This window comes from Palaemon carinicauda, chromosome 8 (genome assembly GCF_036898095.1).
Source record: "Palaemon carinicauda isolate YSFRI2023 chromosome 8, ASM3689809v2, whole genome shotgun sequence".
Classification (NCBI taxonomy): domain Eukaryota; kingdom Metazoa; phylum Arthropoda; class Malacostraca; order Decapoda; family Palaemonidae; genus Palaemon; species Palaemon carinicauda.
This window is the reverse complement of record NC_090732.1, coordinates 136,430,121-136,456,136: the sequence shown is the minus strand read 5'-3', so window position 1 is coordinate 136,456,136 and position 26,016 is coordinate 136,430,121. Positions and strand designations below refer to the sequence as shown.

The following is a 26,016-nucleotide window of genomic DNA, read 5'->3' as shown; positions in this document are numbered from 1 at the left end:
TGCTGAACTTGAGAAATATTGCCGTGGTAAAGGTAAATTATGACATTATTCAAAATGATAAAATATGATAAAATAACATCATATTATGGTATGTTGGATCATTGTAAAGAACATCTTCCCCATAATGAAAAACGATTTGGGTAGTAATAAGAAAGATATCGCCCTGTCCCCAAAAACTACAGATAGCCCCATGATTTAACCAGTTTCCACCTTCATTTCATCAGTAATAACACCAACCAGTCTGGATAAAGTTAGTCGAATTGGTTGTTCTGTTGGTTTGCGGTTGAAATGAAGGTCAAATTCGGTCCAATCACGTTATTTACTAAGGGAAAACATATACCTTCTGTTCGAAATCAGAATCTGTAATACAAAAAAACTTTACAGAAAAAACATCGTTTTCCACACTGTAACGTGAAAAAAAAACGTAAGCTGGGGACACCGTACCCTGGGGGTCCACTGTATATATATTTCTGAAACTATTCATTTGCGACGGGAATGAGTGTCATTTTCGAAGAGCGGAATTATATAGAGAAAAGTAGTTTTTTTTCCTAGGTTACATTGCCCTGTAATACAGTACAATAATACCACGTTGCGTAACATTGCTAATGTAGCGTTCGCAGTACATACGTTCTTGACGGGTGAAGTGACACGGAAATTAAACAAGTCATTATGTTTAAACATTTTAACAGAAAGGAATTTTTCTATAGAAAATAAGTAGTTTTTTTCCTAGGTTACACTGCCCTGTAATACAGTAAAATAATACCAGTCGTAATAACAACAACCAGTTTGGCTACTTAAAGTTAGTTAAGCTGGTTGTTCTGTTTGTTTGCGGTTGAAATGAAGGTCAAATTCAGTCAAATCACATTATTTACTACAGGAAAACTTATATATTGTTAGAAATAATGATCTGTAATACAGTAAAACTTTACCCGCAAGGGTACCAATGTTACACTACCATTGCTAATGTTAACAATGATACGATAATATTAGCATGTGAATTTTAAAGCATTTTTCCATATACTCTTTACACAATATATGAAAAGGTACAAAAAAGGTACAGAACCTAACAAAACCACCTAACGTACCATAGAAGTTCACTGGTCACAACCCCTTGCTGGGCGCAATCCCCCAGACCCCCTTCCCAGGTCACAACTGCTACCAAAGGTTCTAAACAAGAGGAAGAGTAACAAGATAGAAGTTTGCCAGAGTGTATCCTCAACCTAGAGAACTATAACCCAAGACAGTGGAAGCCCATGGCACTACCCAAGACTAAAGAACAATGGTTTAATTTTGGAGTGTCTTCTCCTAGAAGAGCTGCTTACCATAGCTAAAGAGTCTCTTCAACCCTACCAAGAGGAAAGTGGCCACTGAACAATTACAGTGCAGTTGTTAACATGAAATCACACGATAAAGACTTACTTGCCATCATCAGTATAACATATATCGGTATGGCCTTCATAATGGGCATATCGCGTTGGTCTCATCTTTTTCGATGACATGGTGGTCACACAAACACACAGCGAAGTTAATCATAAACTCTAATAACACTGGTCCCTCACACGTCGGTGTTGAGTTGTTGACAATAATATATTTGCCGCCAGTTTTCGATAGAGCCCATAACAAATAAAAAGTGTAGCAACTAAATGCTTTATTAAAATTTTTATTTACGTTTTTTGTGGTAATAGTTAAAAAGAAACAAAATTTTTTATTGAATTATTATATATTTAATTCATTATTATATTTATTTATGTTTTATATATTATTGTAGATAATTAAATACTATAGCTCTGATTTTAGACTCGATTAACTTTAGGTACGTCACGAAAACTAGTTCTTGATTTCAGCAAATATCACCAGGTCTATAAGGGGTTTGTTTAAATATGAATATGAAAATTAGAATCTTATTTAGACTTTGTTAATATACAATTGCACTAAATGCTGGATTACGCAAACTTACGGTATTGTTTACAAGGGAGTGTTACTGTGACGTCAGGAAAGTGAGTGACGTTCTGTGACGTCAGGGATGTGAATGGCGAAGAAGTGGCCATTTTCCCACCATTCAGTGAGAATTAGGCTAGTGACGAGTCAACATCAGATGAGTGTTGTCTCGTTGATATGTGATTTCGTATTTTTTAAGGGGATTACCTATTGTTATCCGTAGCTGTGGTCGAAGAGAAGATAAATCATTCATGGTACGTTAACAGGTATTTATGACACTATCGATGTTGTCTTACTCTATTGTGTTGAAAGGTTTGATGCTTATGGCCGTATAGCCAGTGGAAAAAGCAATATGGTGTAAAAGAGTATTATTTATACCAAGTACTTGTCATTAGATTGGTCTCTGCAGACAAAATGCAACGTCTTTTGCTAGTATAATATTGAATGTTAAATGCTAGCCTTATCATGTTATATATGAGGGTTTGCGTGACAAATAAGATTTAATTGTAGGTGTCGAAGGGTGATTGATGCCAAATTCCTGATCTTACTTTCGGTTTCATTTCTGCTTTATTACTCAATAGTGTCAAGAAGTTTGTAGTAGCCCCTGTGTTAATCCAATAAGATGATTAAGAGTTTTCCATAAGAGTTGTCATTTTTTTTTCTGCAATGCTAATTTTATTAGGTTTGACATTCTATACCTGGGTTATGTATCCTCTAACCAGTAGCCTGTATTTTTAATGTCATAGTTTATATGTACTAGATGTGGTATTACTGTATCTGGTGGTAGGATGGCCATTAATGATACCAATAATTTTACATCGAATCTGCCAATTACTCCTGCCACATTTACTGTTTCTTATTACTGCCTATCACTTGGTCATACTACTGAATATCCTTTATTGAGTTCTGGGCCTTTTTCCCCTGGTTTGAATTCATTCCTAAAATTTGTAATAACATTCTGCTCTTGTCTTGCAACTAAATGTTTGATATTTGTTTACAAGACCACACTGCATATATGCCAAATTATGGAAAGCTGTAGTTTTCCTATATTACTTTTACATAATTAAAACAATTCGCCAAATAGGAAAAAACTGGATTTATTTAAAAGAAAATATATTATATATATATATATATATATATATATATATATATATATATATATATATATATATATATATATATATATACAAAATTAAAAATGGAATAATTACTCCTAGTGCCCATAGAAATATCCAATTCACAAATAGTGACACTTGAGTAATTGTTCCAATTTTTAATTTAATATATATTTTGAATATATACCAAATGTACGATGGCATCACAAACTTCTGTTTTGGTTGACTATGTCAGTTATTACTGACAGATCGTTTATTGAGGAAACCAGGCTAGTTTTTTTTTTCTTTTAATTCAGTTTTTTTATAATCTACCTTTTTTCCCATGTGGCAAAGTGTTTTAAATTTTGAAAAAGTAATAGAGTAACTACAGAGGTATAACACTTACGTCAGTAATAAAAATATATAGTATGTTTATTCTAAAGAGACAGGAGAGAAAGATTGATGAAAAGCTGAGAGATGAACGAGCAGGATTTAGAAAAGGTAGTAGTTGCACTGACCAAATTTTCATTTTGAGATGTGAACAGCAGTGCTTAGAATATAGAAATCCCCTTTTGATGGCATTTGTGTACTATGAAAAAGCCTTTGATAGTGGGAACCGGCCAATTTTGTGGAGAGTCCTGCATTATCATGGAATTCCACGTAAATATGTAAATTTGATTGTTTCATGAGCATAACAAGTGCAAAGTTAATGGAGTCTTACTTTACTTTTTACTTTTAGGGGTTTATTTCTCGCCCTCCATGAGACAGTAAGAGTCTGTTCAGGCAGGCCTTGATGTGTGAAAATAATTTCTTTCCAATTTATATTTTGCTCTATATCTTTTCAGTTATTCACTAGCATTTGTATTCAGGTTTAATAGTTTTCTGATCACTATTATAACACTTTCCAAAGAGATAAGTCTTCAGGTTTTTCTCGAAAGCTGCCACATTTTTGCTATTCTTGATATCAAGTGGAAGGTCGTTGAAGAGTCTCGGTGCAGCATAACAAAATGTTCTTCCTCCTATTGCATGATTCACACTAATTTCAAATAGTCTACATGGGTCATCAACATGTCTAACTCTTACGACAGCGCTAGTAGCTTGAGGGTAGGGGACCAAGCAATCACGAAGATATTTAGGCTAATTGCTTGTAAGTGCCTTGTAAGTCAACAAACAAATCTTAAAATCAATTCTAGCCTTAACAGGTAACCAGTGTAGATCGATCAGTGCAGGAATTATTCTCCCAAAATTTAATGCCTTTTATCAGTCTAGCCGCCAGCACAGTACTCCAAGGGAATGTGTTGTCACCTATGTTGTTTTTCCTCATGGATTTTGTGATGCGTAGAATAGTCAGAGATGGTGGAGAAGGATTGGACTGTATTGTTGATAGGAATTTAGCAGACCTAGAGTACAGTATGATGATGATGCTGCCCTTGTTAGCAGAACACCACAGGATTAGCAATGCTTGCTTACCAGAATGCATGAAATATCACACGAGGTTGGGCTGAAGATATATAGAAGAAAGACATAGATAGTGAAGACTGAGTATGCAATGCAAGATGAAATATCATTGGAGGGAGCAAGGATGATCTCCAATACAGGGTCTTTAGGATTAGAGTTTAGTGAAAAATTGAAAAAAATCAAATCAGACAATGGTTAGGTTAAGTAAAGTTTGAAAATCAAATTGTCTGAAATGACATATATAAATCAGACTATATATCAGTTTAGTGAGATCGGTGTTACTCCATGGACATGAGTCATGATATGACTATGAAACGATCTCAAATAGATTTAGCTGATTTGTTAACAAAGCCCACAGAATGGTATTTGGAGTTAGATGGCAGGACAGGATTAGAAAAACTGAGAGATTACTCGAGTGCCATATGTAGATGAGATCATGATGAGGGGTAGATGGACATGATTTGGGCATGCTCCTCACTCAAGAGATTAGTTCACCAAAAATTCAGCTGGGCTCCACAAGGCACTAGAAGAGTTGGAGACCCAGGCCTACATGGCTGAGGACTATTAAGTGTGCAGTAGATGATTATGAATGGAGAAGTATTGAATTAAAAGCTCAAGATAGAGACGATTAGTGAAATCTAACCGAGGCCCGTTGCGTCCATTGGCGTAGGAGATGATGCTGATGATGAAATAGCTTTGTATAATTTGGCAGTATATAGAGAGCGTGGTCTTGTAAACAAATGCCAAATGCCTTAGAGTCTCTCCTTACTATGGTCTGTTTTTAATGACAATACAATACTCATGTTTCTGTGGATAGAGTTGTGTGGATTTAATATACCCGTCATTCTCTCTACTAGTTGGACATTTTTACACTAGCAGGTGTGCCAAATACATCCAAGTGAGTTTCCCCTAGGGAAAATTTGCCTAGGATTGATTTCCCCGTGAAAAGCAACCTTGGATGTTAAAATTTCCCCTGGGATGAATTTCAGACCTAAGATTTTTTCCCCCTGTTGGACTTTTATACCCCTCCCTCTTACATAGAAGCTATTTTAATGATGCATGTCTTGTATCGTGGTCCTTCTTTTATCTGTTTTGAGTTTTAGCAGTATTCATAGAGATTTTTTCCATCAACTGCCTTTTTTTGTGACAAAACACTTCTCATGTCTTAACGGTCTCTGCTATCATTACCTTAGTTCCTACTGCCTCTTGTGATTCTGTATTTAGGTAGACTGGAAGTATGAGATCTCTCCTAAACATTGCAGTGAAAGGAGTAATGCCAGTGCTGGCATGGACTGAAGTACGATATCCGAATTTAGGAGCTTTTACGAGGGTTTGATTAAATCTCTCTTGCAATTCATTTGTTTTTAGATGATAGGCTGAAGCAATTTTGTACTCTTTCTGTAGTTTGGTACATATTTATTATGTTGACTAATTCTCTCTCAAGGTCGGTTAAAAAGGTTTCTGTACAGCCAAATTCACATATGGTATCTAAAAAGAACTGTAACTTCTGCTGCAGATTTGTGTTTTAAAGGTGAAGCAACTGGTAATTTCGTAAAGTAGTCAGCCATTACTACAATGTAACAGTGTCCTGCCTGAAACAAGGGTCCGATCAACTCTATTCCAACTTGAGACCAAACTTTATTCAAGACCAGACACTGGATATAACTCTGGAGCTTGCATTGCTGATTTATTACTTTCTCTCTGGCACTTGTCACATATAAAAACATAATCGCTAGCAGGTTCTTGATGCCCTTAAAATAATACATAGCAATAATTATTCCAGTTGTCTTCTCCCTTCCCATATGTGCACCACCAAACCATTCATGATAAGCTTTGATAACCCGGCCCACTTTTGTTTTCATTAATACTTGGTGTAACTGAGCTTCCTTATTTAATTTTTTGTTTATGCATTAAATATCCATATTTAACACCAAAGGTTTCACATGTTTTCTAATATCACGCTTTTTGTTAAGTCCATCGGGATACTTCCCGCTGTCCAGATACGTATAGGCAATATGTGTGTTAGTGAGCTCCTCCATATTCTGATGCAGTTGTTCCTGCTACCATTACTTGAACAACTGTGAATTATGTTGGCACAACGACTAGGAATTGAACAGTCATCACAAGTGTTGGCATAAGAATGTTTTTGTTGATTTGATTACGGTAACTATCAAATATAACATAAGGTTTAATTCATTATTATACATTGATTTCCAGAAAAACTTGAATTCACTATTAGATATAAAATAGGGATTGGCTCCTTTGGCATTTTTCTTTAGGATTAATGGGAGCTGGGAAACAATAACTTATGTATCCCTCAATTGAAATGTAAACATTTTCGGAAATTCTGAGTATATCCGTTGTTTACTAATGGAAGACTGGTAGCGAGTTATTCAGCATGTTTCTGTTGATCTCTTGACAGGAAGCCAGACTGATAATTGTCAGATTTGAATGTTTTCAAAGCTTGTTAAAAAATTTAAATCTTTACCAATGGGCCTGGGGCTTTTCCATTTTTCATCCTAAGCTAACATTCTGTTATGTTCAGTTTCTCCATTAAGTAGCTTTTCAGACTTCAGCATTCCAGTGTTTTTTTTTTTTTTTCTTCATATTAATTTATTACATACTTTGCCCTCTTTGGTTTGCTCATTTTTATGTTTGGGAGATTTTCTAAGCCACTTTGATTACATGAATATTTTCTTCTTGAGTAAAGTTTTAATATTTTATGGTATCAAAAATAGATTTAAAGTATTACAAGTCCATATTGATTGTTGTTACATAGCGTATGCCTAGTCTAGTATAGGTTCACTGCAGTATGATGCATTTGAAACCTTACAACAAGGACCCTGTTAAGCCTGTCTTTCATAGAAGAACAGCTTGAATTTTTATGAATGTTCTTATAATTGTCTTCTTAGGTTCTTCTGTGCCATTGATGATGGGAGGGCAGGAGTCTCTAGTTTGAGTTCCTCTGAATTCTCGTTCTACAATAGATGCTCCTTTTGTTGGATGCAGTGAATAGGAAAGTAGCTATATCTAAACAGCTGAATGTTATCAGGAATGTGGGCTTGCCTGCACGTCTATATCCTTGAGATGATGCTGCATTTCAGGAACTACATTGGTTCAGGGATCATTTGTTGGGTCACTCGGTTACAGGGAGGAAGTCTCATAGCTTGCGAATTGGCAAGGCAGGTGCTTAAGTGGGTGGTTGTTACCCTTGAGGAATAAAGCTTTCGTTTGTTGGTGGTGTTTTGACGAATTTCATTTCAGAGCCACATATCACAGGCATCCTACTGTATATTATCTCAGATGAGATAAGGACCTCTTCACATCGACAGTGAACTGTTAGCATCCGGTTCTCTTCCGTGTGTTCCAGATCTATTCTTTCTTCATGCTAACCTCTAGAGCTTGACCACCAGAGTGGGATGTGTCTCCTCCTCTTTGGCAGTCTCACCCAGGTCTCATTTAAACCTATGGCTAATGCTACAAACAATTAGTCCTCAAAACTGTTCTGACATGTGAAAAGAAGGGTTGCATGCCTACCAAAACATCTTTGTTCCGGTACAAATACAAACCAGAGTCCCTTACAGAGATGAAAGCTAAGTTGGAGTGCAGAGCAGTTAAAATTTTATAATTATATGTAAATATGTGGTCAGTAGTTACCGACTGGGAGACGGTAAGCCCCACCCAATGCTTGCTCACCGAGTAATCACTTTGATGGCAGCCATCAGTGAAGGGTTTTTTTTTTTTTTTTCCTTTTGGAAATTTTAATCTTTATGCTCTTTCTCTTCCAGACTGTTATGAAGGTTGTATCTTCAGTGGGGATGAGTTCCAGGGAGACAGATCCTCACCTTTTGTGCCCTGCCTACAGAGGTCAGGCCTCTCCTTGTGTTGAGTGTCAGGAGTGGTTACCCTCGCAGTCCCAAATAGGTTCTTGACCTTCAGGGTCATCCTTGAAGTCAAAAGTCCCAACTTCTTCCTCTGACCTTACCCCGTCGGTCTTCTCTGGAGGCCGGTCGGATAAGAACACCAAGTCTTCACCAGTCTTTATGTCAATGTCAGCGTGGATACACGCTAACGGTGTTCGTCTCTTGCGATATCTAGATGATTCGCTGGTCTTGACGGATTCAGAGAAAGCCCTTCTCCACCGAGGCAGGTTTCTTTCATTTTGTCATGCTCAAAAGAGTGTGGTGAATCGGGAGAAGTCCATTCTAGTGCCAAAGCAAAGATTCTTTTGGCTTGGAATGGACATCGACATGGTTTTCGGGAAAACCTCCCCTCTCAGGACATGGTACCACGTGTGAGAGGTGGCACTCTCCTTCCTTTGTCAGTCCAGTCTGCCAGCTCACCAATGGCAGAAGCCACCGAGACATCTAGTCTCCTTAGAACGTTTAATTCAAAATGGCATTCTTCATCTGCAGTCGCTGCAGTGGAAGTTAAAGAAACACTGGTCTCAACATCTCGACCACCCTCTATAGTAACCGAGATCCATACTTTATGGTACGCTGATGATCAACCTCTCTAAACCACAAACTCTTAGTTTACTGCTTACCAATGCTAAACCCAGAAGTAGTTTCAGTAGTTGTGGGACGGCCTTAATGTACTGTACATGCTTTTTAGTCATTATGCCTAATAATGAGTGTCTGCTTCTCATTCACCAACATTGTTCCTCCTCTAGTTTACCACCAAGGGTTGAAGGACTTAGCCCTCCAGGTAGAGTTTCAGGTCATGCTGCATAAGGGCCTTTTCCATAGCAACGTACTATACCTCAGCGTGCTTACTGTCCTGCTTGTCCGATTTCACCGGCATGTCTGCGTGTTTGGTAAGCTGCAATAGTGGCCAATGATGTTACCGCTCCTCTAGGAAGTAGCGACAGCTCCCTAGATTATTTTGATACTCTTTTCTTTTAGATAAGGTGTCTGGGGACGGGAGGCTGGTCGTAGACCTTGCAGACGTGAACAAATTTATTTTACAAATTTTGTCCAAGATTGAAATTCCTAACAGTCAAGAGATGATAAGGCCTTTTGAACATCGTGTTGTCAATTGACCTGAAGGATGCGTATTTCCAGGTCCCAGTCCTTCCTAGCTCCGGAGCAGGGACACACGCCAACGACATTAGTTTCCACTTTGCCAAACTCATTCAGTCGTGATCTGTGATGGTGATAAATTGGAAAAGTCAATTGGTGCGCTAACAAACCCTGATTTACTTGGAAAATACGTCAAAGCCCTCTGGTGAAGAGTTTTCCCTTCGAGAGATAGCTTTCCCATTCCATCAACAGTCCCATTTACCATCAGCTTTAGCAGGAGAGGGATGGAAGACTTGTGCTCCTTGTACGTCTCATTCTGAACGGGCGTCTCTATCTTCAGTCCCTTCAGTTGTGTCTGAAGATATGCTTTAGAAAACAGCTTGCCTCATTGGGCAATAGTCCGATAGGAGGGTTCCAGTCTCGATCGGCAGTGGTGCCATTCAGGACGAACCTGTTGGAGGGCTCTTCCTCCTGCTAACTTGCACCAGATCTTTGGTGAAGAGTGCACCTCCTACAATACCTAGAAAGGTACAAGGACTGTTCGAATAGTCCGACCCGACCATCTTTTGACCGGTCACTTGGTGGTTTAAATAATAACTGCACCACTTTAGCGACAGAAATAACTGTTCTCTCAGCAATTTTCCAACTGACAGTAAAGTTGCATAGTGGGAACTGCTTGACTCAGTCACTAACAGCCACGATAAACCATGCAAAAGAACATCAAGGAAGGACAAGCATGGGCAGAAGTATCAGATCTTAGGCCCAAACTGATCTTTTTATCATCAGATATCAAACAAAACCCTGACTTGAAGGGGTTCTAGAGTCGACCTGTACGCAACCTCGCTAATCAGAAACTAGCAATGTTCTGCTCCCCAATGCCAGACGTGGAAGTGACACTAGAGGAGGCATTTCAGCATTCTTGGGACATCATCAACGTCTAAGTTTTCCATCCCTGCTACCCTTTCCAGATAGAGGCTCTTGTAGTATTGTGTCCTGGGTTTGACATGTTCATCAACTACACCCCTAAAAATCCCACAACTCGATGGAATCACTTTGGAGTCATGAGTGGGAGTGATCCAATATCTCTTCTCAGAAGACTGACTCTTCATGCAAAGTGACGCAAGAGATGTCGGCATACTTCTGGGATTCGTCAACTATCTGTACCAAACCTAGTGGGCCATCTTCTATGGTTAGAGAAGGGGACCTTTCCTCTGGGAGCCTCTGTGCCAGAGTTGCCCAGAAGCTTATTTTACCTCCAAGGATGGGCTCTTCTCGGGATTGGCAATTTGAACAATTTCCTCAGCCTTTAAAGTCGGCCCTTTTGGGTGAAGGGGGTTTGATGTTGCCTGTAAAGTCTGGTGGTCTGTGGAATGGACGCCTTTATACAGTTGGGGCTACCTCACAAATATTTCCTCAAACGGGTTTTCTGGGAAGCATCGTGGGCTCTTCTTAAGTGTTGATCATACTGAACATTGGGTGCTGACCTCCCCCCCTCTTTGTTCGCAAGCTTTTACCTAAAAATCAATTATTCTGTTTGTGCTCGATGCTAGAATTTTTCGTCCTAGTTCGCAAGCCAGGTATGTAGCAGACGATGGGGATCCGTTACTCCTGAGGTTTTTGTTAGGCTGCTTGACTACTACCTTAAACACACACCTGCTCCTGGCTGGTGGTTACATCTCTGGTTTGTATACTTAGGAAAAATATCAATTAATTCCAAATTAGTCATATATGATACGCCATTTGAAATGCCATTTGTTGTACTTTCACATGCTATACAAATTCTATTGTTGTATAACATTATAAACATTTCTATATAAAAATCTTTATCGTACATTTTCTTAGACCAAGAATAAAAGCTTTTCTCTAATGTATTGATAGTTGCTCAATATTTTTTGTTATAATAAATACAATATACGTTTGATTTATATTCTACTGTATGTAGGATATCTATTGTAATTTGTAATTCTGACTTTAGTATTTTTCTATCTTTTTTCCTGAGGTGTGATTAAAAGTGTAACTTGAGTTGAAAAATATCAAAGTTGCACTCAGTAAGAAGTTTTTCACCAATGATATTTATATCAAAATAATTGCCTCACTGGGGAAAATCAACGATTTCTACACTAGTCTGTTCCAATTTTGACGTGCTGAAGTACGCAAAAAAATCTTTACGACTAGAGCACCTTTGACGTGCTAAAGTGCTTAAAAAAATCTTTACGAAAAGAGCACCACCTATCTACACGGGCAAAAACTTTGTTGCTCAAAGCCTCAGTGGACTATCCAAAAGTGCAAGCAGGTTTAATCTTTTTATTACCTTTTAGTTTGAAATGGGGCTTATTTGTTCGCAATTGTCATAGATTGTGATAATTATGATTTGTTTTCATTCATTCACTTCTACAGGCACATGCACAACTTACTGCCCTGCAACAGGCAAGGATTTACCTACTCCCTAGGTAACAACCCTTCTTTCCCGCTTGCTTGCAGAGGATACTATCCTGAATACAGACTAGAAGACAGCTGTTTCAATGATAGTTCTTAGTCTAACCCTAACTACAATAGTTATGCCAATGACTCCATAGTTTAATCTGTACCTGTCAGTGTTTCTAATCGACTTTGTGTCAATCATGATAAAGTTAAGTGAACTAACATCCGTGTGACATCTAGACTAGGAGTGACAAAAGCATAAAAAAGAGAATTATTTCTATTTCAGTACTAGTCTTCTCTCCTTCTCTTTCAATGATAATAACTATATATCTTTAATAATCTGTCCTGACCTTAAAGTTACAGATGTAACTCTCTCTCTCTCCTCTCTCTCTCACTCTCACTCTCTCTCTCTCTCTCTCTCTCTCTCTCTCTCTCTCTCTCTCTCTCTCTCTCTCTCTCTCTCTCTCTCTCTCTCTCTCTCTCTCTCTCTCTCTGGTGGTGGTTTTCTTTGAATGCTGCTGCTTCTGCTACCCTTCCCTGTAGCTGCCCCAGACATCAATGCACAGACGTTCTTTTTTATTCTTTCTCGGGGAATCGATGGATACACTGTGCCCCACGTTTGTATAAGCTGTTCATTCGAGGGATAAAGCTTACATCATCATTACGCTGTTTGTCTAGTTTTTTTTTTTTTTTTTCTATGGTAGCGTCTTCTGGATAACTATGGGTTTCTTGTTCATTGTCCTCCCCCTCTCACTTTCTTATTCTGTTTCTGCATACATGACTGCTGCTTTAGCCTGTCCCAGTGACTCGCTTTTAAAAAAAAATTACTGTATACATTTTCTGTCAAATCTCCACCTCATACCATTATTCTTATGTCGCATTATGTAATAATTATGCACCATGCAACATAATATAATCAAATCAGGTGTGAATAATGGAAATGTTACTTTGGCCGAAGTGTTTAACAATTAATTATAGATTAACTTTAATTGATGGAGGTGCATGTTAACTTTGAATTATTGGGAATGCATCTCTTCCAAGGTCTCGCAGGGGCGGGTGCACAGTAGCTTTCAAAAATTCATTAATTTTCTTGTACAAAATAAAGTTAGATGTATCATAGTGACGCGATGATGATATTTACTGTAGTCTGTATCCAGACTCGGGCATGAATCGAGCCCAGCATACTCTCTGGTATAGATTGAACCCGATGACACACACCTTGGTATTTTTTGCTAAACTCACCATGCCCACTGCTGCCTGACTCCCTCTTTTACGTTGACCTGGGAAGCATAATGGAGTTAAAAGGTTTGTGTCAACAGTTTGAATGGTTACACAGCTGGCAATATCCATTGGCATCGATCCTGAGAGGTCATAGGCCATTGTTCCCTGACCTATAACTTTACTGTACATATTTACGTGACACAATTATCCACTTTTTACAGTGTACATCATGGCAGGAAGGCCAAATTGTCTTTTGATGTTAATCTGGCAAGCCCAATACCAAAGACTGTTTAGCACGTTCCACTCCGTATCGAGTTCGCTATTTGCTGAAGCTTCTGTGTATGCTCCCTTGTCTAATACCTGGAGAGTATGCTTCAGGAGTAGGGAGAACTTGGATCTACATTTTGGAGTTTTGCAGGTTTTATACAGTAGTGTGTGAGGTGATTGCCGCACTACAGCATGTGCTAGAAACATACAGGTATGTCCTGAATGTCCTAAGAAAGAGCAGATTGCTAAGGCTACTTTAACCATGTTCCCAGTGCTGGTGTCCAGTGATGACACTAGGGATTTCAATGACTGGTATGCAGTGCTCTTCAATTGTCACCCCTGTGCTTGTGACTGGGGCCAGTGACTATATCTGCTGCTTCCCCCGTTCCAGTGTACCCCTTTCAACTTTTTTTTTTTTTTTCTCTTTTAATTCTGCTTCTGCTTCTTCATCCAAGAAAAAGCAAGTAGTAGTAGTTGAAGGCCTATTGAAGTCACAAGAATAGGGCTCTTGACAACATCACCCCTCCTTTGTAGGAGTGGATGACATCTGGGTTTTCCCTGGCCCTATGGGGTGAGGGAACCACACCCTCACTTGCCTATTTATTATTATTATTATTATTTGCTAAGCTACAACCCTAGTTGGAAAAGCAGGATGCTATAAGCCCAGGGGCTCCAACAGGGAAAATAGCTCAGTAAGGAAACGAAAATAAAATATTTTAAGAGCAACAACATTAAAATAAATGTCTCCTATATAAACCATAAAAACTTAACAAAACAAGAGGAAGAGAATTAAGATAGAATAGTGTGCCCGAGTGCACAGTATCAGGTCTGTGGCCCTGGTTCCTCTAGCTATCTAGTAGACAGGTGGCCCCTTGTACACCTTTCATTGGTCACGTAGAGAAAATGGCACTTCAGCCATGGCCACTCTCCAAGCCTTTTCCTGACTTGACAGTGGTCAGGCATAAGATGTGCTTTGCAAGGACAAGGTGGTTTTCAACCTGAGTCTAAAGAGAATTACAGGAGTCATGTGCTGTCGGATGGGAAAGTAGTAGCCTGCTTGGCACACCAATCAGTATACCAATGGGGTAACTTAGTTTTGAAGAGAGATTCTTTTGTTCTTGACTCAAAACAAGTCGTTCCAGACTTAACACTACGAGTAGCCACATCTCGCCTTCTGAGGAACTTTATACTCGTTGCTGTTGAGAATTGCGACTATAGGCCATTGTGTAGTCTCTTTCTAGGGTACTTGCTCTTCAAAGGTGTCAGCATGGTCAGGGATAAGAAGGCTTTGCAACCTTCTGTTCCCCAAAGGCTTTGCAACCTTCTGTTCCCCATCAGGACTGCCTGCTAGAAGGGGTCCAGTGAGTGCATTGCCATTTCAAGGCCCCAACCTGGCAGATCAGGAAGCAGGGAAGCTGATGTCAACATTCCCCCTCTCCTGCTGCCATGAGTAGTGGAATGATAGTCATGCCTTGAGCATCCTGGGCAGTCAGTGTCCTTCGGGATGGGTAATCACTATCTTTTCTGGACCATTATCCCCTTATTTCGCAGTTTGAAGGAGGGGTTGGGGCACACACCAGGTTGCCTGAGGTATGTGGTCTGTGAAATTTTTTGTGCACTCCTTTCTAGAATACAAACATTCCAAGAAGTTGTGGAAGCTCTCATTATAGTGCTGTGCAACAACTCCACCAGAGTAGCTCATGTCAACAAGCAAGTGGGAACAGTTATTCTGACCTCTGTGGCTTGAGATCAAACATTGTCTGAATTAGGAACTGTTCCTGTGTATTCGCCTTTTGATCGTCCATTTTAGTTTAATGTGCGACTGTAATGAAACAAGGTTTTCACACCTTGAGTTTTTAAGTATTATTAGCTTCATTTGTTTAAGTAGTGCTCACCATTACTTTTATTTCTTGCCGTCCATAAATTTACTCATTGCTTTCCTACCCACTTCTTATGGTTCCACACTTTTGACTGACTGTCTTGTCCCCACCTAAATTTTTTTCTTCATACTCTAAACAAATCTTCGTGATTTAAAAAAGGTATACTCTTGCATGAAAATATAATTTTGTTGTGGATATGTTTTCAACTTTTTTAAACAGCTTATGAATCATAGTTTCATTCCCCACCTTCCTTCCTGCAATAATTTTGTTATTACTGCCATACAGTAGAAGGTTAGGGGATTTGTGACATTACATAATGATCTGGATATATCAGTGTCCCTTATAGTCCATTTAATTTTTGCCACTGCAAGTCAGTGGAACTTAATGTATTTGCATATGCAGGAGTGTTGGGTTTACATTTTTCAATTAGATATGAGGGGGAAAAAGGATTGATCGGAAGATGTTAGTTATTTGTGAAAATTTTTGAGAGAATTAGAAGTGTCATGAAAAGGAAATTGGTCTTTGTGATTTATAATTGGGTGTTATTGTATCTCCCAAGAATTAGGAAGATTCTTCATTCTTTTATATTTATCTCATATGAATGTAATTTGATTTTAAGGAAGTACCTGGTACTATTTCATTATTCATGACCTTTGTAAGGAGATGGCACTGTCGCTCAGCCAATATTATAGTGTAGTAGTACTAAGTAGAAATGCTCAGGGACATGGTTTTGACTCGGTTCAATCTGTTTCTAAACATTGGAATCTTGGGTTATATTATATGATGATAGAAGACACTTGATAATGAGGAATATTGTTTTGCTTTATCACACTTCTGAAAGCTGGGAACTGATGTTCACTACTGGACTTTGAATAATGTTCTTCTGTTTGTTTGGTCTTCATCTGGTGACTCTCATCTTAATTTGTTGGACAAAAACTTGTGGTTTATTAAATTTCTTTTTCCTGATCCTTATATTAATCTCTGGCACCATCGATCACTTAGTTCTTGATGCATGTTGCATAAGATTTTTTAATAATTCTGACCATCCTTTGCATTCGGATCTTCCCAGACTGTGCAGTTAGCTTCATTAATACACTTTAACAGGAATCTTAGGAGATGTCTGACAGCTGTATATTGGCATATTATGTTCAGCAAAAGAGAAACTGTTGACAATACTGCTAGTAAAACAAAGTAGTTGATCTAGTGAGCACATGCTCAAAAGCATTTTTGTTAATTCTATGAGGTGCTGTATAGAAAATTATTTGCTTAGCAGCACTGGGTAAAATTATGGAAGATGCTTTTAATCGCTTGTTTATAAACTTAGCAACTTTGTTTTGCAGCAGGTCTTTTGCTAGACACAACGTTACCTGCTACAGTGTATATCTGTCATAGTTTTCCTTACCTAGTCGTGAAGGTACTAGATTTAATAAAGTCAATTGTACCATCTTGTACATACAGTAGTACAAAGTATGCAATTAATCCTATCATTCCTAACTTCTCTATCATAAGGCTCAACACAATACATTACTATAGGTGTCTTATTACAGCTGTGGTAAGATTGTGGAATGATCTTCCTAATCTGGCAGTTGAATCGCTGGAACTTCAAAAGTTCAAACTTGCGGGGAATGTTTTTATGTTGAATAAGTTGACATGAATCTCTTCATAGGTTTTTTTGAAAATTTTTATTGATTTAAGATATTTTATACTTTGTATTCGTTACTTCAAATATATATATATATATATATATATATATATATATATATATATATATATATATATATATATATATATATATATATATATATATATATATGTAGGTTATTACCTATCCTCACTGGGCTATTTTCCCTGTTGGAGCTCTTGCACTTGTAGTATCTAGCTTTGCCAACTAGGGCTCTGAAGAGAACAATAGAATGCCAGACTATTTTATTAATAAAATTGTTTTTTTTTTTTTTTTTTTTTTTTTTACTAATTGCAAAAAAATTTAATAAAGTAATGATATAGAGAACTGACTACTTGAGATAATGTTTAAAACTGAGAAGGAGTATGATACACTGCTTTTTTTTCTCTCTCTCTACTGCTATCACTATTCCTATTGCTCAGGTTTAGAAACTCGTCTCACAAAAAGTTCTATATATCTTAATTGTTTTCAATTACTTTGTAGTTATTGAGATATAAAATTAGTGTCATTTCATTTATAAAATACAGTAATGTAAGTGTGAATTAGGGTGTGTGTATCCTAAAGAATTACTCTAGATACAGTATATAAAAGCATACAGTATACAGTAATATACAGTGAATGAAAGGTGTCTCAATGACAAGATGCAATGTGAATATTATCACAAAAATATGAAATAAAAGACAGAAATGTGTCGTTAAATGCTATTTCTTGAATTAAGGACCACTGTGAAGTTACTGTAAGAAACAAATTCACAATTTTGCTAACCAGGAGTAAACTTTATTTAATCAACCCATTGATGGGTTAAAGACTATTGAAGTAAGTAAGTTGGGCAGAAATGTAAGGAAAATAGCAAGAGAATTGCATATTTAGGATAACCAGTGCAAAGATATCCTTGTGCAGTACAGTATATAAATGTCTGAAGGTATAGGATTGTATCGTATCGTATGTATCTAATCCTGTCGATGAAATTAAGCCATTAATTCTTCTTAGATATATCGCTGATGCTTCAAGGTGTTCTACTGCCTTTTGGAACAAGAACATGGTCTCGTATAAACAAGGGAATTTGTAATGGGGTGCTTTTGAATCTTCTTTTCCTCCATTATGCAAATCCCAGACATGATGAAGAGAGAGTTGAGAGCCTATTGAACATATATATCTATAGTACAGTACTTGGGAAAAGATTTACCACTAACAGATGTTAGTAGCCTAATAAATGGTTGTAATGGTATTACAGCCTTGAGATGACTGATTTGTAATATACTACTGTATTTTGTTTATGATTTGCAGCCATTTCAGAATTTTCAAGCAAATTGCAGTTTATGGGACTGGATTTTGGTTCTTGGTTAAGCCATTGAATACTGAAATGAAAACTGTTTGTCCGTTGGTATCTGATCGTTTTCGCTACCTATTTTATAAGATGTTCGCTCTCGTTTTTATACCATGAAATGTTTGAAGTTTAGTAGGATAAGCCAATTGCTATTTTTGGTTTAACAGCTGATCTGATAAGAATTACATTCTTACAGAAGAGCAAAGTAGATTGAATTATTGAATTAGGGTAGTTTTCCTGTGCTTTACTGTAAATGGGGAGAAGGCCCATAACATGTAGGTGACTACTGCATTATGCAACCACTTTGGTTTTGTTAGACTTTCCTGAGAATGTAAGTCATCAGGATGACATTTCACTAGTTTAAGTACATGATGTGTTAGCATTTTAGGTTTACCTGTTGTATGAATTGGAATAAGTTTAACTACTGTGGTATTATGTGCTGATTTACTTGGATATTCTTTAATTGTATATAATTATTTTAAAGTGAAGCATTGAAGTTCGAGAATATAGTGGTATGGTCTCAAAATTATTCATTTGAAGGTTTTGTCTTAAATTGTTTTAGATTAATAAAAACAACTTTATTTTGAAAATTCTCTGGAAATTATATTAGTTTTGTAGTTTAGTAAATATTCTTTGCTTTAAAATAAAATACTTACCGGTATATAATCTTCTAACCGATTTTTTCTTTTTTTCTTTTCAGATTGTATGGAATCATGATTAAAAGAGGTTAACTTCTCAAATGTAAAAGAGAAGCATGCCACAAGAAAGTTGAACATCTCGAGTGCCAAATACTACTAAACATTTGTGAACCCTATTGCAGTCTGTGTTGAGACTTTCAGACGAAATATCTATAGTAAAAATACAGTGTCTTTGGCTGTAGTGCTTGAAATATTTGATTTGAATATATTTATCTAGTGTTGGACTCTTTTACCGTAGACTGTGGCTGCATACGGGTATGAAGAAGTTCGGGTGAGGGTGGCGGGCGAAAGTCACGGCCATGTGGTCAGGGGTGGCCTGACCCGCGCCGCTGGAGCCCTGCCCCCTACACCAACCATGGGCCAGGGGGCCAGCCATCCTCATCCTATAGTTCAGGAGCATCGTCAACCACAGTGGGCCATGGATACCTCGGCTGAGCCCACACATAGTCCACACCAAGTTCGGCAAAGGGTCCAGCATCAACAGCAACAACGTGAGATGCGAGAGCAACTGGAGAGGGAACAACAAGAAAATCAGCTTCATCAGCAAGAAAGTATTGTGGATGCTGGATGTTGTGGATCAGAAGCTGCTGCCTCTTGCAGCTGTGGTGGTGGTTTAACATCAACTGCAGCCATATATGGAACAGCAGCTAGTCCAGACCCTGCTACTCACCATCCTGTAGTGGTTACACCACCTCGAAGTCTCCCACATCATCACCATCACCACCACCACCATCATCGCCATCAGCTCCAGCAAGCTGAAGCAGCAACTCTTCCAACTGCTGCTGGTTCAGCAAGTGGACCCAGTTGTGCATCATCAGGTGCTTGTAGTAGTAGTAATAATGGCTGTGGCCACTGGTGTTCTTCTTGCCGTGTTCGAGTACAAGTAGAGGTAGAATGTGTAAATGGGATTGAAGCTCGGCCATCACCCCCTCGTGGGGGCCGTTTACGCACTTTAACTTTCCCTAAGAGACATCGTCACAAGACCAAAACTCCCACCAGAGATCTTCCTGCTCAACCTAAAAAGAAGAAAACTCCATGGACTTTTCGATTAAACTGTCGTTTGAGGCCATCTAAGTCTGAACCAGAGCCTGAAGCTAGCACAAGTGTTGGATGTGGTGCATGTATGTGTCCAAGCTTACGAAGGCCAGAACCTGAGCTTCACACGCATCACCACCACCACCACCACGTGCCACATCACCACCATGTACATCATCGTCATCCATCTGGACAAGATTCTCCTTCAATAGCATCTGTAGGATCTGGGACAGCTTCTAGTCCTGGTGGGGCAGTTGCTTTAAGAGCTCCTGTTATTGACCTTTCTAGATTTAATCCAGATGCTTACCCTATCGAAGATTGGGATGAACAAGCACGCCAGGAAAGAGCTCGAGAAATGGTAGAAGGTGTAGAACCACCTCCAGGCTTTGGCTCAAGTCATACATTGACACCAGCGCATCATGCTCTTACTCACCTTCAGTTGCAACATCAGCATCAATTACAACTTCAGCAAGCTGGAGCAGTAACACCTCTACCTTTGCCCTATAATTCAGTCCTTGATTTACAGTTGCTGCTAGAAAGATCTCTACGTCTTGGATTAGGGGGACCTCGATCAGTTGCTGCGTCAATTTCAGAAGAAACTTTACTTCAACAAGTAGGTCGTCTCGCTGGTGATGGATCATTACTTCAGCGAACTGTTCACACACAGGTTGATTATATTCACTGCCTTGTACCAGATCTGCTCAGAATCACTAACTGTGCTTTCTACTGGGGTAAAATGGACCGGTATGAAGCAGAGCGACTTCTTGATAACCGGCCTGAAGGCACATTCTTACTAAGAGATTCAGCACAAGAAGAGTATTTGTTTTCAGTGTCTTTCAGGCGATATGGGAGATCTTTACATGCTCGAATTGAACAGTGGAATCACAAGTTTAGTTTTGATTCTCACGATCCAGGAGTATTTGCTTCAGATACAGTGTGTGGTCTTATTGAACATTATAAAGATCCGTCTTGTTGTATGTTCTTTGAACCAATGTTAACAAACCCTTTGGCACGTACATTCCCCTTTCCTCTGCAACATTTATGCCGAGCTGTTATTTGTTCTACTACCACTTATGATGGTATCAACAGCCTCCTTCTTCCAAAGTCTCTCAATAACTACCTCAAGGAATATCATTACAAACAACGTGTGAGGGTACGTAGATTAGACCACTAGGGAAGCGCTCAAGGGGATAATAGGCGAGAGCACAACAATATCTCTGAATGGAGTTATCCCGGGCCTGGGTGGGCTTACCCTACAGTTTACTTCTTGGATTGTTAAGTAAACTGTTAGGTTGCAGGTCACCCATTCTTTGGCTAGGATAAAAGAAGAAACTTGTGCCCCACTTCAGGGATTTTCTCATTCAAGAGATTCTCTGCGCCTTTCTCCTTGAGCAGTTATATGGTAGCTATTACTCTCACTCCAGATGCCTTCCTTGGGGCTCTACTGGTGCTGCGTCCTTTCCCAGTCCTTTCACAGCATCAGTAAACATCTTCATCATCATGGTGAAGAATGTTGCTATTAATATTATGATTGGTGCCCATTGTTAAATGCAGCTTGTTTATATTGTCAGTTGTGTAGTCATTTTGCTGTGATTTTGAAGGCTATGGAAATTTTTTGTCATGATAGAATGTCATTAACAATAAGCTGTAGAACATCTTGCTACATGTGTTTATTGTACCTGCTTTTAATGCCTTATTTAAGTCACAATGGGAAAGTTGAAACTTGTACAGAGGATCATAAGGAGTATTGACATGATTCCCTCAAGATACTGCTAAAACAAAGACTTATTTTTTTTTTTTAATCCAAGTACATTTTGACATTTCAAAAAGGGCAGTCAGAATATAGCATATCAGTCAGAATATAAAAGTATATATACATACATATATAAAAGTATATTTACTGCATATGGTGAGTTATTCACCCAGATTTCTCAGATGAGTAAATTTTTGGATGTGATATTCCTGTGTCTATCATTACGCTTAAGCTTCTTCCTCGTGAAGGGCAAGAGAGAATGAATGAAAGTGTAATTGGGTGTGTGTGTGTGTATCCCTGTGCTTGGTAATGTAGTTAGTAGTGATACATTCTTCCAGTTCTGTGACTGTGATGTTGAAAGTCACCTCCAGAGGACAATGGAAGTTCGCCAAAGATTATTCCCTCTCTCCTCCAGGAGTTGGACCTCCACCCCATTCCCTTTTCTGTCACTTACTGTGGTAGTTAGTATTATTTTTGTGGGTGGTCAGAAGTTATTGAACAAATGCTGGATTTCATTGCTATTATAAAGGCATTGTTTTGGGAGAGAGATATTATTGAGTCCTTATTTTGGATGCCATTTAACGAGGGCAACAAATAAGTGTGTCAAGTTGTGAACATTTTGTCAGCTTAAGATTACAGTACAGTAAAGGATCTTGATGTATTGAGAAACTTATTTTAGAAATTAATCATATTAATTTTTTCAGCACCAAGAGGAATACTGATGGTATTCTGTAACAGTTTAATGTAATCGGTATTAACCTAGTACAAAAGCCTTATTCATGTTTGAATGTCAGAAATAGGTTTACAGCTGAATTTGATACCTCAAGTTCAGAGCAAAAGGGCAAAGCAGTAGATTCTGTAAATGTGTCCGTCTATGTACTGTTTATGCATTATAACAGTACTTTACAGCAGTTATTTGATATTTGTAGTCATTGTTTTTGTAGAAAGCACAGTACTGTTAACTATATCACAGTATAAAGTGCGTAACATTGGTTTAAATTACTCTACTGTATAATTTGTTGGAGTATGACAAGTAATGAAGTTGTGTTCAATAATATTCAGTAATTTATGCTGCATTATAAGTTTGTTTGCAATGATGCATTGCTGAACAGTTGTAATGCAGTACTTTTAAACTGAATAGCCAACAAGATTAATTTGTTGTTTACAAAGTGAATGGAGGATTTTAAGACCTTTATCAGGTTCTTTGCAGTCAGGTAATACTTCATTAGGTGTTGCAGTTGTCCTTTGATATTTGGTCAAAAGAATAATTATACCAAAAAAATAAGTTTTATTTTTTTACTTTGATTATTAGCATGTATAAATTTTCTGAATGTCACAAGCGCTAAGACTTATGCATGGGATCTATTATATATATTTTGTTCTAGAAGGATGATTACAAAAATGCTATTTTTGTATTTTAAGGCTAATTTTTCATATGCCAGCATGTTCATAAGGGATTTAGTTTGTACTTTTTTTTATTGCCATTTGTAGCACAAATACAGTTTGTCGAATTAACTGATACTGCATCTTGGTGGTAAAGTCTCTTCCTTCAGCTGTTTCATCCATTAAATATAAGTCTCTCTCTCTCTCTCTCTCTCTCTCTCTCTCTCTCTCTCTCTCTCTCTCTCTCTCTCTCTCTCTCTCTCTCTCAGAATTCCAGTACCTTTGGTATTTCTTTTGAAATGTCTTTTATGTATGTAAAATGTTATGCTGGGTGATAGTGTATCATAAATCCATGAATTTTTTTTTATTTGTTACAATTGTAGCTCTCATCACCTCATGAAGTAATTCGGCAAAGAATTATATATGTTTCAGATTAATCAAGATTTTGTTCCTTCTTGAAAGTACATTTAACTTGGTGGTCTGATTGAATTTATTTTTATGGTTGATGTGACTTGAAGGATTTTATTTCAATTAAATTGTCATTTGAAATACAGTATAGTACTGGTTTAAGGTGTCATGCTGTTGAAAAGTAAATTTTTTTTTTTTCTATTTCTGATAAAATAGTTGATGCACCTGATAGCCTTAAGTAGTTTTAAGTTTTTACCAGTTTAACCAATCTAAAAATTGAATGAAATGAAATGGGCTTTTGAAGGAGGTTTTTATTAAGTTTAATCATAAAGGTTTCATTCCCTGTGAAATTGAAATACAGTACAGTATTGCTAATACATGAGTGAATGTCTGTACAATACAGTATTGTGTTCGTATGTTAGTGTGCATGCGTGTTTTTGGATGTATATATGTTGAAAATATAATGGTTGGCTATAGATACATTTTTGTATCTACTTTGTAAATACTTTGAATATTAATAAGTCTAGTTGGTATGCCCATTAGCTGCAACATACCACTTGTAGAACTAAGTTAATTCCTCTGGTAGGACAGCCTCGTGTCAAGGTATTAAGAAGGTAGTACGGCCAGTTTGGTGCTGTTTTTTAAGCCATGGTCCGGCCCCTATTGCCTTTGATGCTATGAAAACAGCAAGAGTTAGTCTGTAAATTTTTGCAAAGAATCAAAAGTAGGACATTAAACTAGGGCTACTATAGTCCAGTTAATCTCTGGTGCCATTTAACAACTGATAAGCAGTGGCATCATCTTCCTTGAAACTCTCTTGTCGTATATATACCTTTCATCTTTGCTTTTATCTTGATATTTAAACTCTTGGTGAGTTTTAATGGCATCAAGCTGTAGACATGTCCTGGCTTATGAGGCTAATATGTCCGGCCTGGTGAGACACGAGCTATGATTATATTAGCAGAGTCACAATTATTTCTGAGACATAGCGTCATGAACAGGTGAAATTGTGAGTTGTAGACAAATAGCATCGTATAGACCCTTAGTAATAACGTCACACCTAAGGGCTTCATAGACAAGAAAGAGGAAGAGTACTCCATTTTAATCCTCTTGAGTTAGGGACTTCCTTAGATTTTATGTTGATGGAAAGTTACCCACTTTGCTTAAATACAGGCTGCCATGTGAAGTACTAGAGAAATGCAGTCACTTCCGAGGCTGCAAAGGAGGTAGCAGCATCCTCTATTTTGGGGGAAATTTATGATCATTTGTCAGTTATTGCTGTTATTTATTTATTTCTTGGTTATAGACATGATAGGAATATTGTAAATCATATTTCAACTCCATTTATAGCATGAGGTGTCCTTTAATCACCCGTATCATTTTTCCAAGACTCAAAATTATTTGTAACTTTGATGTAAATGAATCGGGAGATTATCATGTATGTTACCAGGTCAGAATTGAAAATGAAATTAAATCATTAATAAATTTATTTCAACTTTGGCAATTTTTTTTTTTTTTTTAATTCTGTTTTGAGATTAATGTACTGTAATACTCTCAGTTTGGGGAGTTAGGAATTAAAATGATCCTAGCCCATTTTTTGTACGTGTTATTTATTTATTTTATCACGATTAGTGATAAATATTCAATGGAAATATGAGTTAGTTTGTTGAGTTCGAGTCATGGCTCAGAAATACTCGTTTTATGCCAAATGGTCGAATGATTGGTGTTAGAAGAAATCTGTAAAAGAGATGAGAAGTTTTTGTTGTTATTTTATATTTGTATAAACCTTTCTATGTTCCCTTAACTCACCTTTGTAAGGGGAGTCCAGTTAATAAATATCTTTGGTATCTTTGTGTGTTTTAATTCTTTCCAAATGTTCATGGGTACATATAATCTTTGGTATCTTTGTGTGTTTTAATTCTTTCCAAATGTTTATGGGTACATATAATTTCTATTACAATGTACTGTTATTATTTTTGAGTAGTGACACAAAAGTGAGTTCCAAAGTTGTGAAGTCCAACATATTAATATAACAATTAATCACTCTCTAACTCGCAATTGGTAGTGAGTTAGCCTATTAGTGCATAGTAAAATGCATTTGAAGAGATAGATTTTGCAATTGTTTTTGTAATTTTTAATTGCTCGCAGTTCTTATGGTAGAATATGAATTTACTACATTGTCACATACTTAGAAATTTTCAGTGCAAATTTTGTCAGCTGTAGACTACAGTACTAAGGTTCCAGTACTTAGTCTTGAATTCCAGGCCTCATTTCAAACTGTATGCTAGGTCTCAAGTATATCTTAACTTTATTCCATAGGATAGGAGCCATTGGAAGAATAGTTTCCTAACTGTGAAAGGGCTATAGTTGTTCAACCTTCAAAAGTCTGTTTGATAGGTTGTATAGTAAACACTAAGTAAGAAAGTACAAG

General features: G+C 37.6%; 2 protein-coding genes across 3 annotated transcripts in view; one reads left to right on the top strand and one right to left on the bottom strand.

Annotated features, from left to right (window-relative positions):
- Ctf4 (Chromosome transmission fidelity 4) overlaps nt 1-1,610 on the bottom strand; it is a 135,897-nt gene extending 134,287 nt beyond the window's left edge. The window contains exon 1 of the mRNA XM_068379035.1: nt 1,420-1,610. Within this exon, the coding sequence (XP_068235136.1) occupies nt 1,420-1,499 (80 nt within the window). The 5' untranslated portion in view covers nt 1,500-1,610. The remainder of the gene's footprint in view (nt 1-1,419) is intronic.
- Nucleotides 1,611-2,038: 428 nt separating this feature from the next.
- LOC137645958 (uncharacterized) lies at nt 2,039-25,434 on the top strand. Of its 2 annotated transcripts, none has more exons than XM_068379033.1 (2): nt 2,039-2,192; nt 19,009-25,434. In XM_068379033.1, the coding sequence occupies exon 2, from the start codon at nt 19,362-19,364 to the stop codon at nt 21,213-21,215; it is 1,854 nt and encodes a 617-aa protein (XP_068235134.1). In that variant the 5' UTR covers nt 2,039-2,192; nt 19,009-19,361; the 3' UTR covers nt 21,216-25,434. The 2 variants fall into 2 exon arrangements, with proteins under 2 accessions (XP_068235134.1, XP_068235135.1); XM_068379034.1 differs by having other exon boundaries at nt 2,056-2,204.
- Nucleotides 25,435-26,016: the final 582 nt, after the last annotated feature.

Coding starts and splice junctions, on each gene's coding strand:
- LOC137645958 (XM_068379033.1), top strand. CDS start 19,362: ATGGGCCAGGGGGCCAGCCATCCTCATCCTATAGTTCAGGAGCATCGT.